Below are 17,692 nucleotides of genomic sequence, written 5' to 3' on the forward strand. Positions count from 1 at the left end.
CCTTCATGGCCAGGATGATATGAGTCACTGACCATAAACTAAATATCAGGGATCTTCAAAAATCAAGCTCAGTTTTTTTTAGGTATGTTGATTGCACAGTCATGAAGATAAGGGAGGATATAAAATGGCAACAAAACCTGCATAAAATTGGTCTCTCATTCATGCATTAAACTACCTAATTCACAAGCTCTAATGTTCTAGCCAAACAGATGTACTAAGTTTATCTCTATAATGGACCATACTGCTTTTGCACAGTTGGATTCCCTGAGCTGTTTTTCTGGAATGGTTTGAAGTTACAGATTTTTAAAAAAAATCAGGATTAGTAAACAACTCACATATATTTAACATTTTTATGCTTTTAGCCATCCCTGAACTTTTTTCAAACATCTCTATGATAATACTGAAATGCCTCTTTATTCCTACTCAATCTGGTCTAGTGGCTCAATAAAGACCATAATTATGAAATAATAGCTGTTCAGTTCAGTTCAGTCGCTTAGTTGTGTCTGACTCTTTGCCACCCCATGAATCGCAGCACGCCAGGCCTCCCTGTCCATCACCAACTCCCGGAGTTCACTCAGACTCACGTCCATCGAGTCAGTGATGCCATCCAGCCATCTCATCCTCTGTTGTCCCCTTCTCCTCCTGCCCCCAATCCCTCCCAGCATCAGAGTCTTTTCCAATGAGTCAGCTCTTCGCATGAGGTGGCCAAAGTACTGGAGTTTCAGCTTTAGCATCATTCCTTCCAAAGAAATCCCAGGGCTGATCTCCTTCAGAATGGACTGGTTGGATCTCCTTGCAGTCCAAGGGACTCTCAAGAGTCTTCTCCAACACCACAGTTCAAAAGCATCAATTCTTCAGCGCTCAGCCTTCTTCACATTCCAATTCTCACATCCATATGTGACCACAGGAAAAACCATAGCCTTGACTAGACGAACCTTTGTTGGCAAAGTAATGTCTCTGCTTTTGAATACTTCTCCTTAAAAGACTATATTTTTATTAGAAATTATCACTAATTTCAACTTTACTGCCTGTGCATGGATACTGTCATAAATTGATTCTATTTTTCATAGGGTTTTTTAAAACTGTCCTTAGTTTATTTTTAATCAAAATGTAAAGGTGCTCTCAGTATCTTTTAATGAGTTCACCTTTTCATTGTTAGCAAGTGGAAGAATAGCAGCATTTAAAAGATGAAGTAGTTAATCTTAGGCAATTCAGCATGATTCATCATTATGAATTTGTATAAATGTATAATCAACCTACAAGCTGTACAACTTATTTAAGGGAGCAGTTGAGATAGAAAAGTGCTTAACATATTTATAACTTTTGATATCTGCAGCTTGTTTACAGACTAGAAAAGAATTTAAACCATATGGATACTTTTCTTTATCTTTTTCTTTTGAGTATTCTCCAAAACTTGAAGAAATTGGACCACCTGGAGAAAAGAATTCAGAAAGCCTATAAGCTTGTCAGCATTCTCAAAAATAAGGCTTCAACCAATGGGAGACTTTATAAATTTCTCATCTTAGCTATTTAAGAAAATACACTAGGGGAGACATTCTGGATACTTTTCTATTCGGTTTAAATGAGTTTAATGTCATTGGGCAACAGAATGTACTCTAATAAACACAGTATTGCAGTTAACTCTACACTTGATTTAGTTAAGTATTTGCTGTGCTCAGTTGTGCCTGACTTTTTGTGATCCCATGGACTGCAGCCTGTCAGGCTCCTCTATCCAAGGGGATTCTCCAGGCAAGAATACTGGAGTGGGTTGCCATGGCTTCCTCCAGGGGAGTTAAGTATTTAAAACTTATTAGTTTATATAATTGATCACTATGCATTTATCAAACACCTAATATGTTGCAAAGAGTTGGGCATGACTGAATGACTTATGCTTTCTCTTTATTCATGTACAAGACATGGAATTAGGTAAAGGGGCTTTAAAGATAAATAGGACATTGTCTTGTGTTCAAAGGACTCAGGTGAAGACAAATTAAAAAAAGGCAATTACACTACAGTTGATAAGTACTATGATAAATATATCTGACAAAGCATGGAAGACGGTCCTTAATCCCAGCAAAGACTTCTTGAAAAAAGTGAGATCAGAAGAAGAATTAGAAGATGCACAAGAATTTGCCATGTGCAAGCAGAAAGTGGGAGTAGAGATTAAGAAATTGGTAATAAAGGCATTTCAGGAATTGAGAAGCATAAAGGCAGAGACATGATACAGTCTTATGTTCAAGAGACAAATACAGTTTGGAGAAACTGGACAATTAGAGATGAGCCATAAGTGACAGGAAATGAGAATCAAGACTGGACAAGGGTCAGATGATGGAATACTGTTCATGCTCTAAATTACTTTTAAATTGTGGGCATTGGGGAGCCAAGGAAATATTTAAAGAATGGAAATTATGTGGTTAGCTTTCCATGACAGTGATAATTTGGGTATACATGAAAGTATGTGGACCACGTAATTACAGGAAATAAATTTGGAAAAGGAAGAGGTATTATGAGATTCCTGTAGTTCCTATAAAAAAATGAGATAGGCCTAATCAAGGTAACAATCTAGGATTTATCTCTCTAGGTGAGAAGAGATTTCCACTCCTAGAAATAAATTGGTAAATTTTGAAGGACTTGATAATAGGTAAATATAAGGAATAGAAAGAAGAAGAAATCAAAATGGTTTTCAAAGTTTCTAACTTGTTTAAGTCATTAATGCATAGGCTGGAATAGAGAATATGAGAGGCTATAAAGGTTTAAAGTACAAAATAAATTCAGTTATTTACATATTGAAATTTATGGAATCTCTGATATATCCTGAGAGTCTAGTGACAGTATACAAAACTAAAATTTAAGGATGGATGATGTAGATTTGGGAAACATCTGCATTTTGGTAGTAATTGAAACCATGCCCAGAAAAACTGGCTAGAATGCGAAGAAGTGAGATTCATTGCATTTAGCTTTACCACCTGTTTCTAGTTAATGCTCATATTTATCAAATCCTACTTATCTATCCTCACTTATTGACAATTTTGACACATGGTTTATTTTCTTTTTCTCTAATCTAAGTCAACCATCATTAGAGATGGTTCATCTAATCCTCTAGACTCTCAGTTGATCAAGTTTGAGGTCCTTCACCACTTCTCCAGTCCAGTTTAGTCGTTTAAATGTGTCTGACTTTTTGCAACCCCGTGGACTGCAGCATGCTAGGCTTCCCTGATCATCACCAACTCCCACAGCTGTTCAAACTGATGTCCATTGAATCAGTCATGCCATCCAACCATCTCATCCTCTGTCATCCCCTTCTTCTCCTGCCTTCCATCTTTCCCAGTATCAGGGTCTTTTTCAATGAGTCAGTTCTTCGTATCAGGTGGCCAAAGTATTGCAGTTTCAACTTCAGCATCAGTCCTTCTAATGAATATTCAGGACTGATGTCCTTGAGGACTGACTAGTTTGATTTCCTTGTACTCCAAGGGCCTCTCAAGTCTTCTCCATCACCACAATTCAAAAGCATCAATTCTTTGGTGCTCAGCTTTCTTTATGGTTCAACTTTCTCATCCAAACATGATTACCAGAAAAACCATAGCCTTGACTAGATAGACCTTTGTCAGCAGAGTAATGTATCTGCTTTTTAATATGCTGCCTAGGTTGGTCACAGTTTTTCTTCCAAGGAGCATGCGTATTTTAATTTCATGGGTGCAGTTCACCATTTGCAGTGACTCTGGAGCCCAAGATTTTAAAATCTGTCACTGTTTCCATTGTTTCTCCATCTATTTGCCATGAAGTGATGGGACCAGATGCATGATCTTTGTTTTTTGAATGTTGAGCTTTAAACTAGCTTTTCACTCTCTTCTTTCATTTTCATCAAGAGGCTCTTCAGTTTCTCTTTGCTTTCTGCCTTAAGGGTGGTCTCATCTGCATATCTGAGGTTATTGGTATTTCTCCCTGAAGTCTTGATTCCACTTGTGCTTCATCCATCTGGTATTTCAAATGATGTACTCTGCATATAAGTTAAAAAAATCAGGGTGACAATATACAGCATTGACATACTCCTTTCCCAATTTGGAACCAGTCCATTGTTTCATGTCTGGTTCTAACTTTTGCCTCTTTACCTGCATACAGATTTCTCAAGAAGCAGGTCAGGTGGTCTGATATTCCCATCTCTTTCAGAATTTTCCACAGTTTATTGTGATCCACACAGTAAAAGGCTTTGGTGTAGTCAATAAAGTGGAAGTAGATGTTTTTCTGGAACTCTCTTGCTTTTTTGATGATCCAACAAATGTTGACAATTTGATCTCTGGTTTCTCTGCCTTTTCTAAATCCAGCTTGAACATCTGGAAGTTCTCAGTTCACATATTGTTGAAGCCTAGCTTGGAGAATTTTGAGCATTACTTTGCTAGCATGTAAGATGAGTACAATTGTGAGGTAGATTGAACATTCTTTGGCATTGCCTTTCTTTGGCATTGGAAATGTAAACTGACCTTTCCTGTCCTGTGGCTGCTGAGTTTTCCAAATTTGCTTGCATATTGAGTGTAGCACTTTCACAGCAACATCTTTTAAGATTTAAATAGCTCAGCTGGAATTCCATCACCTCCTATAGCTTTGTTAGTAGTGATGCTTCCTAAGGCCCACTTGACTTCGCACGCCAGGAGGTCTGGCGCTAGGTGAGTGACCACACCTTTGTGGTTATCTGGGTCATTAAGATCTTTTTGTATACTAGCTCTTCAGGAATCCACATCTACAGGTCCCATTTGGTAAATGCAAACTTTGAACTCTCACACCACTGTTTCCACTATTGTTCTTTGGCCTCATTGAAAACTGTACTCTCTCCCACTACTACTCTATTACCCTCTGGTCTTATTCACTATTGGACTCATCATTGGTCCTTCTATTTTTTTATTTCTCCATGTATGCTAATATCTATGATTTCAACCACAGTCTTGGTAATAATTTAAAGTAATTTGCCTTGTTACCCTTTTTTTCATGTGCCTAACTATTCATGGCTGAGCCTAAGTTTTTGTTTTTTATTTAGTAAACACTTATGTGATACTTGTGTGAGTTATTGCATCTAAGGAGTTCACATTTTTAAACCATTTTAATTGTCATTCCAAAGCAATGAGGTGGCACATACAGAGTGTTTCCTGCAAGAGAAGCTCACACCAGCATACGAATTTGTAATCCCCAAGCTGGACTACAAAATTCTTCTGTTTCATTGACTCTTTTCTCTGTTTTGAGGATGTTCTCTATGGAGAAATCAACCATCATGCTGTGAGAAAGCCAAATTATCCTATAGAGAAAAGCCACAGAGGAAAATAGCTCTCAGCAAGCATTAACTATCAGACATGTGAGTAGAATGAACAAGCCTTCAGATGAGTTTAGCTTGCAAACTTTGGGCTGTCTAGCAGGAGTTCGGAGATTATTGAGCAAAGACAAACCACCTTCACCATGTTTTGTCTGGATCTGTGATGCACAAAATTGATAGGTTTTAAAGTAATTTATTACACAGCTGTAGTCACTGGAACACTACCTATAAAAAGGTTATCACTAAATCCAATGAAAGCCTTTCAAGTATTAATTTTACTCAATTCATTGAAATGTTTAACTCTGTCAACCAAATCTTCCATATTCAAAAATTATCTTTACTTTGTGTGTGTACAACTAGATGGTATACATGGTACTTGCTTCTTTCTTGTCATTCTTTATAATTTACCACTGAAATCTCCTCTACCCATTCATTTCCACAGGGCTCTGTCCTAGGCCCTTTCTGGGCAGTGGTCCTCAACCAGGCGTATGCAGTTAAGAACAACAACTCTGTATGATATGATTCACTTTCTTGGCTTCAATTATCTCCTACATGCCAATATCGCCTCAATATATATCCAATATATAATCCAGCCCAGACGCCTTTTTTGTGTTTCTGAAAAATATTATCAAACCACTAACAAGCATTAGAAATATACCCCTGGATATTTTACAGATACCACAACTCAAAGGCACCAAAATGCATGTCTTACCTTCCCTATTACACCTGCTCTCCCTAATTTTTCCCCCCCAGAAATGACATCAACATCCAATATACACAACTTCCCAATCCAGAAACTTAGCATAAAATTTTACCTCCTTTCTGTCCTTCAGTAGCAATCCCCATACCACTGTATAATTTATCATGTTCTATTAATTCCAATTCATCAATACCATTCTCTTTATTCCCAACGCCATCTTTCTTTGTGCAAGCCACTGTGCCTCTTTACTTAGTTATCATAATACTCAGATAATTTTTCTCCCTTTCCACATTGTTCTTTTTCAATTTCTTCCATTTGATAATCAGAATATTTCTATAGTTAAAATTTAAACATGTATTTTCCTGTTTAATGCCTTTAAATTGCTGATAATTTCCCTGAAGATCAAATTCAAATCCCTGCTATTAACAAATACATCTTCAGCCTTATCTTTATTGGTTACACCCTGCAATGTTTACTGCACTTTCCTTCTCACTTCTTGGTCTTCAATTCTGTCCTACCATCTATGTGTCCTTCCCCCATCCTCTTCTTCAATAAGCCCTTTGCATAGTTAATTCTGTCTGTTCATACAGTATTAACTCAAAAAGCCTTCTTTGCCACATCAAGATATATGCAGCCTCCCTACCTCTATGATCTCATAACAGACTGTGCTGATCTCTACCACATGTGGGTTTTACATGTTTGTGTCCCAAAGGACTTGTAGATCAATGATGGCAAAGACTCTTTTGTTCACAACTGTATACTCAGTGCCTAGCAAAGTTCTATTAAATAAAAGGTGTGGATTAAATATCTACTACATGGACTTTCTAGGTGGTGCTAGTGGTAAAGAATCTGCCTGCCAATGCAGGAGATGCAAGAGATGCAGGTTCAATCCCTGGTATGGAAAATCCCCTGGAGAAGGAAATGGCAACCCTCTCCAGTATTCATGCCTGAGACATCCCATGGAGAGAGAAGTTCGGTGGGTTATATGTAGTCCATGTGGTCAGAAAGAGTTGTACATTACTGAGCATGCACGGATGCAAATATCTACTAGATTAGTGATTATTTAATGGACCAAAACTTCCTGTGATAAATATATGAAGACACAGAAAGGTAGTGGGGAAAAGCATGTTTAAGGGACAGATTTTAAGTAAGAAAGTAGAGATTAAAAGTCTAGGTAAAACTTATGATTGGTCAAATGAGATAGAAAGGATGAAATTTAATGGAAGATCCAATAGCAAGTATATTTAAAAAATAAGATGCTATTGAGAGTTGTATTAATAAATATTAAGGCAAAAGCATCATGTGTCTCCACTGTGACACCTATGTCTCCTCTTCAATACATATGACGCATCTGCAAGAAACTAATAATGCCCTAAGTATTTTATTATTTCATTTTCTATGATGGCAGTAGTCTCAAATAAGGGATTTAATAAGTATTCTTTCTATTCTGAAACAGAGTCAAGTAATTATGTAGGCAAGTTTAAAGAGTAGGCAGATTGACTATCGAACAACACAGCAAAGACATTCTGTAGAATACAATGAAATTTCAGTTAAACAACTGGTAAAGATTATGTATTAAAGTGAAAGACATAGCATAAAATTTCTTATTGGAATCTTGAGGGCTTTTCACTGACAATAAATATTTTTAATACATGAAATGATGTCTCTCAACAAAGAGCAAGTCTCAACATCTCTTACATATGTAAATAATTAAGCAATATCTGCTCTGGTAGTAAGTATTTTCATCCAGTAAGACTATTTCTCAGAATTTCAGTTTGGGAAAATCTCATCTTGAGTTTCTTGTGAACCTGACATCTGACATTTATCTTTGGCTTTGTTGATGAACTTGAATTTACATCAAAAGATACTGTACCTTTTTTTTTTTTTTTTTTGCTGGAAATCTGGTGTTTGAGGTCCACTAGGGAAGAATAGAATATGTTCTTTTCTGAGTGTTACTCTAAAGACCTTTTAGAACATTTATTGATGTCAAGAAACAGAACCTTCCTAACTGAATTCATGGCATATGAAACAACACACTTCTTTTTTATACTATACCATATTTTTTATCCTTACCTTGTTGTACAAAGGATCCATACACAAACCACATGGAGTTGTAGAGAGTGGTAGAAGTCATTGATCCCATTTGTAATCGTGGAGGATTAAGCCAATTCAAGAGGTAGACCAGTAGACCCACTAGAAGGACTGTGCCAGCAATGCAAGCCCATAGTGAGAGATCAAATGGTGCAAGACAAGCAAACATATCCACTGTCTTTTCAGCCCTTCGAAGTAGGACTCCCACTGAGTAGTCCATGTAACGTGTTGTAAAGTCCACCACATTCTCACGGTCTGGGGTGATGGTTAAAGCAGAAATTCCTATGTCAGCTCTCTGAGAAATGGAAAGAGAAAGGAACATGTTAGCAGTGTGAAAAACAACTTTATTTGTGGCACTGTAGCTTGTCTTGAGGGAAAAAAATAGACGCCTCAGGCAACATCTTAAGCGTTTTTATAAAAACTGAAAAGCACAGCAGAGACTTCTTAGAGAATAGCCATATGTGAATTTTGCATTTCCTACTGCAAATCTTAGCTCAGGAGAGTTAGACAAATTACCTTATTCATATTATCAGTGCCTGTGAAATCAGGGAAGAATATTTCAGACACAGGTAACTCCTGAAGGAAACTGTCTTTTTTCCTTGGGTAACTTTATCAAAGCCATCATTAACACAATAGCAAAGATAAAACTTATTCTAAACAATTCTTCCTGAGAAAATATTTCCAAGAAATTCAATATATTATTACCGAGTAAACTATTAGGTTATTAAAGACATTCAACATGGCATTTCATCCTTGGTTTAGACTTCTCTGCATCAAAATTTATATTATTAGGTTCTATATATATTAGAGTTTATTAGAGCTTTCATGGCACGAAGCTATAGCATCATACACCAGAAATTTCTACCATAATTTTATTTTTTAAACCTCAGAAACATTTTAGTAAACAATTAGATTAAGGAGACAAATACTCTTCTTGGAGCAATAACCATTCTTCTCAGAGTGTGCCTTAAATGCTCAGTATTTAGCAATCAAAATCATAGCATATGCTATTTGGCTTATATAATAAGGCACATAGAATTGCAGTAAAAGCACAGAACTAATGACTTCACATTTAAATTCTATGATGTAAAAAATATTTAAATATCTAAACTATGCATGTTGTTTGAAATAATGATCTATAGCTGTGACTAAACTTGCAGAAAGTTTCTTTCAGACAAACAAACAATAGTAAATTGTTGAATATTTTCACTGTTCTTTTTTTGTTATTGTTTAATGAAAGAATATAGAAATTGGTTTTAATGCTTTCGGAAGAAAAAAGACATGAAAAGTAACATGCCTAGTGGAATGCTAAATCAACTCAGATACATCTAGCTTCTGAAGTAATAACAGCTACAAAGATACTCTACCTAAAGTTAAGCTGTGTGTGTGTTTGTATGTGTGTGTGTGTGTATCAGCTCATCCATATATTTTGATGCTGCTGCTGCTACTGCTGCTGCTAAGTCATTTCAGTTGTGTCCGACTCTGTGCAACCCCATAGACAGCAGCCCACCAGGCTCCCCCATCTCTGGGATTCTCCAAGCAAGAATACTGGAGTGAGTTGCCATTTCCTTCTCCAATGCATGAAAGTGAAAAGTGAAAGTGAAGTCACTCAGTCATGTCCGACTCTCAGCGACCCCATGGACTATATAGCCTACCAGGCTCCTCCATCCATGGGATTTTCCAGGCAAGAGTACTGGAGTAGGGTGCCATTGCCTTCTCCGATATTTTGATGCTAGGCCCTGTGATAAGTATTAGAATAACTTCTCTCATTTAATCCTTACAATGAGTTATGAATTACATGTTTTCTTATCCATTCCACAGATGAAGAAACTAAAACTTCAAGAATTTAAGTAACTTATTTCAGTCCTCACACTCACGAAGTTTTCAGAAGCCAAATATTAAAGCTATGTTTTTCTTACTCCAAAGCCTGTGCTTATAATCATTTTACCATACTGCAAGAAATCACTCATTTGCCAAATGGCTCATATTGTAGGTAATTAGGATAACTAGTTTTAGGAAAATTTTTACTTTGAAAGAGTTTGAAATTTGCTTTTCTTAATTTTACTATTTACACTGCAACAAGGCTATATTATCATAAGTACTATGAATTTAGGCTTATTAACTGAGAAGTATTAAACTTAGTAACACTATGTGGAAATGAATTTTCAGAGAAATAGTTATTGCTTTCAAGCTCATGTATTTATTTTGCATTGTTTAGTTACTAGGAATCGGGTTTTTTTCTGAAAGAAATGTAACCTGGATCCTTAGCACTTTAGTCCAATTTTTTCTGAGCTTCAGTTTACCTATTTGTGAAATAAATATAACTGTCTTTAGTATGACTATTGTGAGCTGACTCACTTATCCCAACCTCAGTGGTGAATAAGTAACTCCTCAAGATTCAATTAAATTCTCAGAAAACACATTTCCTTTTTCAGGATATTAAAGTACTGTGGATCAGTAATTTACGAATTGATGCACTAGGGACCCAAAGCACTTTATGAGTCAAAGTAAAAAAAATTTCCATCTAAGGAGGAATTTGCTGAAAACATATTGATTAAATATTTGTAAATGTTCACAAATATTTTGATAATAAATAACTAAATGTTTTACATTTAATGATTATGAATCAGAATAATTACTCTACTGATTTTTAATAATAGATACTTGCACATATCACACAGTAAGTTTCTGTAATGTAATAAAAATATCTAGGGGACATTGTGTTGTGTTTGTTATTTTTTCTTTTGGAGAAGTGAACTGATTATTTTGCATGTGCTAAAATATTTATTAAAAATAATAATTGCCTTTCCTGTTTCTATGAAGAACTTCCTAAATTCTAGTCTACTGTCAAACACTTGGTTATTCTGTGCTCAAGGAGAAATTCCCAGTCACCCTGTGGAGAGGATATTAGAATCATAAAATGGGCTTTTTAAACTGCACAAATGCATTTACAAACACAACACATACCCAAAAACACACACATTTTTCTGTCTCTGGGATTTGTATACAACTTCCTGAGGAAGTGCCTGACTCCAGACTTGTGAATCAGTAATACAGCAGACCATTGTGTTTGTTATTAGTATGTGATATTCTTTACTTCTAATAAAGAAGCTGTACTGTAGCAGAAGAAAAAGCAAGAACCACTGACTCAGAAAGATGTTCCTAAAACTTCTTGAAAAGGTCCAAGTAACCAACAATGCTCAAACAACCATGCCTTTCTTTCTTTCCTTCCCTCTTTGTCTATCATTTGTCTATGTATTTATGTATCTATGCATGTACGTATGTATGTGTATTTCAACTCACTTGTTCAGTTTCTACAATGACTTCTCCCATCTTTAGCCTCATAAAATATTTAATTTTCTCAGTCCCTCTAACTCTCAGAAGATGACCTCCACTGCTCTTTTACAGAGGACACAGAAGATGCTGAATTAAAATTCATACTTATTTCTATTTCTCAATCTCTATTCCACATCCAGTCTATTGGATTCAAATTTATTTGCTATGGAGAAACTGTCCTCCTATCTAAAGCCAACCCTCTATCAATAAACTTAACAACCATTCCCTTCCATTTCAGTTGCTTAAACATCCATTTATTGGCAATTTCATGTTGCTGATCCTCTGTACTTGGGCCCTTTTCTTATTTGAGATCCTCTGCCTTGGCAAGCCCATTCATATCCATTACCCCCATTGATCCCCATCTACACACATGATTTACAAATTTATACTTCTAGATTTAGAGCTGAGCTCTGGAGTCTGGAATAATTTATGTAATTATATAATTGATATTACTATTAGATGTCTCCAAAACACTTTGAATTTAATGTGGCCAAGACCACAACAGAGATATTCAACTCAGATCAGTCCTCTTCCGATGTTTCCTGCTTCAGTGGATATCTTTTCACCTAAGTCTTAAATCTTGGCAGTCTTTCTGTTGAGCAAATCTCATCTTGTTCCCTACCACAGTTTAAAAGCTTTCTGTGGATTTGTACCGCTTATAAGAAAAGAGATTAAAATCTTTAACAAAGTCTATACATCTTTGGATAGACTATCCTCCATCTATCACAACATATTCCTACTGAACCATTTTTCTTTCCAGCACTTCTTTGTGATGCATGATCTTCTTACATGCTGATTATACTGTCTGAATTAATTCTCCTGAAACTTCAAGTGAACTCTTCTTCATATTCATAAACCAGCTCAATTATCACTTCCACAGGGAAGCTATTCATGGGCTGTTTTGACTGGAATAATAATTTTGTTCTTTACACTATCAGGAGTATCCCTCATTTACCTAGCAGTTATACCAGTTGTAATTTTACCAATATTTGTATGATTTTTGACCAATGAAATTTTCTATTAGACCAAAAGCCCTGTGAAGGGAGGGACTGTCATTTTAACAAAAAAAATTGGCATATTCTTGTATCCACCTGACCTGCCTCTTGAGAAACCTGTATGCAGGTCAGGAAGCAACAGTTAGAACCGAACATGGAACAACAAACTGGTTCCAAATAGGAAAAGGAGTACGTCAAGGCTGTATATTGTTACCCAGCTTATTTAACTTATATGCAGAGTACATCATGAGAAACGCTGGGCTGGAAGAAGCACAAGCTGGAATCAAGATTGCTGGGAGAAATATCAATAACCTCAGATATGCAGATGACACCACCCTTATGGTAGAAAGTGAAAAGGAACTAAAAAGCCTCTTGATGAAAGTAAAAGAGGAGAGTGAAAAAGTTGGCTTAAAGCTCAACATTCAGAAAACTAAGATCATGGTATCTGGTCCCATCACTTCATGGCAAATAGATGAGAAAACAGTGGAACAGTGTCAGACTTTATTTTTTTGAGCTCCAAAATCACTGCAGATGGTGATTGCAACCATGAAATTAAAAGATGCTTACTCCTTGGAAGGAAAGTTATGACCAACCTAGATATTATGACCAACCTAGCATATTAAAAAGCAGAGATATTACATTGCCAACAAAGGTCCATCTAGTCAAGGCTATGGTTTTTCCATTGGTCAAATATGGATGCGGGAGTTGGACTGTGAAGAAAGCTGAGCACTGAAGAATTGATGCTTTTGAACTGTGGTGTTGGAGAAGACTCTTGAGAGTCCCATGGACTGCAAGGAGATCCAACCAGTCCATCCTAAAGAAAATCAGTCCTAAATATTCATTGGAAGGGCTGATGCTGAAGCTGAAACTCCAATACTTTGGCCACCTGATGTGAAGAGTTGACCTGATGCTGGGAAGGATTGGGGCAGGAGGAGAAGGGGATGACAGAGGATGAGATGGCTGGATGGCATCACCAACTCAATGCACATGAGTTGGTGATGGACAGGGAGGCCTGGTGTGCTGTGATTCATGGGGTTGCAAAGAGTCAGACGCAACTGAGTGACTGAACTGAACAGTATCCAGCACACTTATTTGAAATAGATTCATCATCAATAAGTTCTTCCTTCATATATGAAGGAAGGTGTAACATTTACTAGATATTTTAACCAGTTCTTATAAGTTTTCTATTTCTCAGCATAACTGACAAAGAAGGGATGTTACAGAATAAAAATAAAATGGTAATATAAGAACATACTGTTTGATAGAAGTGATAGATTTATATCTTAATTATTTCAATAATTAAAATCAGGTTCCTGCTTTATCAATATACTTATGTTTATGTTATTTACCATTAGCTAAGGTAGAGTCTACTAGGGCAGATTCAATATATTACAAACTATTATTATATGTCAAGTATTTAATGTAAAAGTGCTTATTTGAATTTTGATAAGATCTAGCACTAAAACTATTGTAGAATATAAATATTTTTCAACTGTTTTAATTACACAGTTGCAGCATTTACCTTGACAGGAAATAGAAGATTTACATTATTCTAGTCATATAAAGAGATGGATGGATAATACAATGAAAGTGAAGTAAAAGAGTTAGTTGCTCGGTCATGTCTGACTCTTTGCGACCACATGAACTGTAGCCTGCCAGGCTTCTCTGTCCATGGAATTCTCCAGGCAATAAAACTGGAGTGGGTAGCCATTTCCTTCTCCAAGGGATCTTCCCAACCCAGGGATGGAACCCAGGTCTCCCACATTGCAGGCAGATTCTTTACTGTCTGAGCCACCTACAAAGCCCTGGATAATACAATGGGACGTGCCTAATAGCCATAGGCTCATTGACTTTCAGAAACTTACACACAAAGTATTGAAATACATTTACTCTAAATTTAATTTGAAATAAATGAGCACATCCAACAAATAGTCATGTAGTTTATGCTTGAACATAATGCTAAGGACATTATACTACTAATACCAATAGCTATATATTTATGTAATGTTTACTATATATCTAGTGCCATGTTACATGCTCCACATACATTATATTATTTAATATTCTAACAAGCCCAATTATGAAGATGAAAAATTTACATTTGAAATATTCTAATTAATATAACATATTGATTTTATTATGAACTGATATATATTTCTCGGTATCCTCTATTAAGTATGTCTCTGATACATCACATTATAAATCTAAATATCTCCCTCTATGACAATGTTTCAAATACTTAGAGAACACTAGTTTATTCTCTACTTAGAAAAGTTACTTTAAAATAAAAATAATTTGTTTACTCAATCACCAAGGGAACTTTTCATGCAAAGATGGACTTAGACTAAACTTAGTAATGCTCAAAATTCTCCAAGCCAGGCTTCAGCAATACGTTAACCGTGAACTTCCTCATGTTCAAGCTGGTTTTAGAAAAGGCAGAGGAACCAGAGATCAAATTGCCAACATCTGCTGGAGCATGGAAAAAGCAAGAGAGTTCCAGAAAAACACCTATTTCTGCTTTATTGACTATGCCAAAGCCTTTGACTGTGTGGATCACAATCAACTGTGGAAAATTCTGAAAGAGATGGGAATATCAGACCACCTGACCTGCCTCTTGAGAAATCTGTATGCAGGTCAGGAAGCAACAGTTAGAACTGGACATGGAACAACAGACTGGTTCCAAATAGGAAAAGGAGTATGTCAAGGCTGTATATTATCACCCTGCTTATTTAACTTATATGCAGAGTACATCATGAGAAACGCTGGGCTGGAAGAAGCACAAGCTGGAATCAAGATTGCTGGGAGAAATATCAATAACCTCAGATATGCAGATGACACCACCCTTATGGTAGAAAGTGAAGAGGAACTAAAAAGCCTCTTGATAAAAGTGAAAGTGGAGAGTGAAAAACTTGGCTTAAAGCTCAACATTCAGAAAACGAAGATCATGGCATCTGGTCCCATCATTTCATGGGAAATAGATGGGGAAACAGTGGAAACAGTGTCAGACTTTTTGGGCTCCCAAATCACTGCAGATGGTGACTGCAGCCATGAGATTAAAAGATGCTTACTCCTTGGAAGGAAAGTTATGACCAACCTAGATAGCATATTCAAAAGCAGAGACATTACTTTGCCAACAAAAGTCCATCTAGTCAAGGCTATGGTTTTTCCTGTGGTCATGTATGGATGTGAGAGTTGGACTGTAAAGAAGGCTGAGCACTGAAGAATTGATGCTTTTGAACTGTTGTGCTGGAAAAGACTCTTGAGAGTCCCTTGGACTTCAAGGAGATCCAACCAGTCCATTCTGAAGATCAGCCCTGGGATTTCTTTTGAGGGAATGATGCTGAAGCTGTAACTCCAGTACTTTTCCACCTCATGCATAGAGTTGACTCATTGGAAAAGACTCTGATGCTGGGGGGGATGGGGGGCAGGAGGAGAAAGGGACAACAGAGGATGAGATAGCTGGATGGAATCACTGACTCGATGGACATGAGTCTGAGTGAACTCCAGGAGATGGTGATGGATAGGAAGGCCTGGCGTGCTGCGATTCATGGGGTCGCAAAGAGTTGGACACGACTGAGCGACTGAACTGAACTGAGGATTAAATAAAAATTATTGATCTTAAAATTATAAAATATTTTAAAACAAAATACTGTTATCAGAAGTCCTCAGAAATCCTATGCAGTTGACTTTGAAGCAAAATTTTAATTTTACGTTGTTTATGGGGTTCTTGAGGCAAAATACTAAAGTGGTTTGCCATTCTCTCCTCCAGTGGACCCCCTTTTGCCAGAACTCTCCACTATGACACATTCATTTTGGATGGCCCTGCATGCCATGCCTCATAACTGCATTGAGTTATACAAGGCGCTTACCACTACAAGGGTGTGATCCATGTTGAATTTTATATTTGTCTTTCACCAATTTCATTCTTTGGTTCTTTTGATCTTCACATCTTTCTAAAACATTTGGAATCTTTACTATCAACAATTACATCACCTTTTCCTGCTCATTTTGCCTCATTTAGAAGTTTGAGAAGCAGGCTTTTACTTTTTTATCTACATTACTAGCAAAATACTTATGAAGAGTATGTGGGAAAGTTCAAAGTATTGAAACATGCCTCTATAGTGCTACCCACTTTGACAATAGTTCATTAGTTAACACTTCAGATACAATTTTTTTAGTCATCTACAAGTATTTTTACTCTACTGTCATCCAGTCAGTTTTCTCTATATAGTTTTTAAGTGCTTTGTAAAAGGCATTATTGAACTCAAAATATATGAGTAATCATATTCATTTTATGAATAGCTAATACCACCAAAAAAGAAAATGAACTGCTTACTTCATTGCCACCTATAACACATCTGATTAATAACCCATTCCATAAACATATCAGAAAATAAAATCAAATTCATTGCTCTGTGAGAATGAATTTTCTTTTCTAATTTTGAATATGTCAATCTCCAATGATGTAACAGCTCTCTTTTTCTTGTTTTGCACATATTATCTGTAGTAACTTGTATATCACCTCAGGAAATGCATTTATTCCCTTAGGATATCATTCATTTAGACTTGGAAACTTGAACCATTAAAAGTGCCTTAATTAAAGACTTTTGGACTGCAAGGAGATCTAACCAGTCAATCCTAAAGGAAATCAGTCCTGAATATTCATTGGAAGGACTGAGGCTGAAGCAGAAACTGCAATACTTTCGCCACCTGAAGCGAAAAACTGACTCATTGGAAAAGACCCTGATGCTGGGGAAGATTGAAGGCAGAAGGACAAGCGGACAACAGAGAATGAGATGGTTGGATGGCATCACTGACTCAACGGACATGAGTTTGAGTAAACTCCGGGAGTTGGTGATGGACAGGGAAGTCTGGCGTGTTGCAGTGCATGGGATGGCAAAGAGCTGGACACGACTGAGCAACTGAACTGAACTGAATTGAAAGGTGCCTTCAATTCCTTTAAGTATTTTCCACTATCATTCTTCTTTTTTTTGCTGCCCTGCATGGCATGTGGGATCTTAGCTCCTAACCAGAGATCAAACCTGCACTCTGCTTTGGAAGCATGGAGTCTGAACCACTGAACCGTCTGGGAAGTCCCTCTCATTTTCACCTTAAAGATTTTTTTTGCACAAAGTGGAAGAAAAATCATTATTGAAGAGCTTTAGCACATATTTAACAAGCCGCTAGGTCTATCCTGCCTATTCAACTTCTTAAAATCATACATTTTTTATCCTACTCTCCACAAGAACGAACTGTTCATAGATTTTTTAA

The 17,692-nt window shown here is 36.6% G+C and overlaps 1 protein-coding gene across 1 annotated transcript in view; it reads right to left on the reverse strand.

Moving 5' to 3' along the window:
- GRID2 (glutamate ionotropic receptor delta type subunit 2) overlaps positions 1–17,692 on the reverse strand; it is a 1,601,453-nt gene that overhangs the window by 320,824 nt on the left and 1,262,937 nt on the right. The window contains exon 11 of the mRNA XM_015471545.3: positions 8,073–8,385. Coding sequence (XP_015327031.2) covers positions 8,073–8,385 — 313 coding nt within the window. The remainder of the gene's footprint in view (positions 1–8,072; positions 8,386–17,692) is intronic.

This window comes from Bos taurus, chromosome 6, assembly GCF_002263795.3.
Source record: "Bos taurus isolate L1 Dominette 01449 registration number 42190680 breed Hereford chromosome 6, ARS-UCD2.0, whole genome shotgun sequence".
NCBI lineage: Eukaryota > Metazoa > Chordata > Mammalia > Artiodactyla > Bovidae > Bos > Bos taurus.